This window comes from Geospiza fortis, unplaced genomic scaffold (assembly GCF_000277835.1).
Source record: "Geospiza fortis unplaced genomic scaffold, GeoFor_1.0 scaffold66, whole genome shotgun sequence".
Taxonomy (NCBI): Eukaryota; Metazoa; Chordata; class Aves; order Passeriformes; family Thraupidae; genus Geospiza; species Geospiza fortis.
The window spans coordinates 8,390,995-8,392,198 of record NW_005054312.1 but is presented as its reverse complement, the minus strand read 5'-3'; the positions used below and the strand labels follow the sequence as shown (position 1 = coordinate 8,392,198).

The following is a 1,204-nucleotide window of genomic DNA, read 5'->3' as shown; positions in this document are numbered from 1 at the left end:
GAGGCGCTCGCCCGCGGGGCGGGGGCTGAGCCTGAGGGGAGCGCTGAGGGAAGGTGAGAGAGCGGGAGAGAGGGAAGGAACGAAAAAAAGGAGGGAGGGAGAGAGGGGACACCTCACGGTGCTCTGTGCCGTGGAGCTGCCGCCACTGGGTCCGCGGTGATGCGGTGCTGGATGGAGCCGGCACGCCCTCAGGCAGGGCCGGCCTTGCTTAGGGCTGCCTAACGCGCCGGTGTTATTCGCTCCGTGACGTGACACCAAAATATGTGGGAAATCTCCGCACGGTGCGAAGTGGGTCGCGGCAACCAACTATACGCTTATTTAAAGTCCGCTCCTTACTGAAAGTTACTGAGTTACTTAGTTACTGTGTGAGGGCCGGCTCATGTCCTCATGGTAAACTAGTCTCTCGTGGCACGGGAGAAGATCGCGCCTGAACAGAAGAGTAAAGCTACGGGAGCAAGAATAATGTCTACACGCAGTGCTTTCGAGCTGAGTTTCTTACCGTTTTGGCATTAGAAATACGGTTTCTTGTTTGGGAAACGCCAGCACCTGCCTTACGGTCCTTCCCCCGCAGCACCCGAGTGTGGGAGCGGTGATGTCACAGCCCACTGGAGGAACCGCGGCTGTCCCGCCCCTCCACCGGAGCGGCTGGGATTGTCGCCTAATATCTTATATCACCTCGTCATAAATTAGCAGTAAAGCAATAAATCCCTTCAAGCCTTGAACTACCTCTGCACTTCCCTGATTTTTTTTTCCTCCTTTGGCTGTTCACCCTTGATGGTCTTTTTCTGTATACAAGAGACTTGCGGCCTTTTGTAATAGAAGTTGCCGTTATTGTGGTGATCATTGTTAAAGCTGGGGATTGCTGGGTTGTGAGGGAGCTCCTGATAGGCTCCTTCCCTCACCCTTCCCCAATCTATTTCACCAAACGGGCTACTTTCTCATTTTGTTGCATGCTTCACTTCAGCACTGTAGTGCTGGAAAACCCCCAAGGAGCCTATGGATTTTCTAGGAAATGGTGGGAAACCTCCAGAACTGGCTTTGGAACAGGCTTTGTGCTGGCAAAGCAGCTTCAGCACAACCAAAGCTGTTTTGGCTGAGGCATACCAGACCCTAGTTAAGAGGAAGAGTGATGAATGAGTTAGGGATGCCAAAGTGGGACAGAAGAGACAGAGATTTCTTTTGTCTTTATACCTCAGCTCTTCAT

The 1,204-nt window shown here is 52.7% G+C and overlaps 1 protein-coding gene across 1 annotated transcript in view; it reads right to left on the bottom strand.

Annotated features, from left to right (window-relative positions):
* Positions 1-525, bottom strand: part of CHKA (choline kinase alpha) — a 23,001-nt gene extending 22,476 nt beyond the window's left edge. Inside the window, exon 1 of the mRNA XM_031055753.1 lies at positions 500-525. Within this exon, the coding sequence (XP_030911613.1) occupies positions 500-510 (11 nt within the window). The 5' untranslated portion in view covers positions 511-525. The remainder of the gene's footprint in view (positions 1-499) is intronic.
* Positions 526-1,204: the final 679 nt, after the last annotated feature.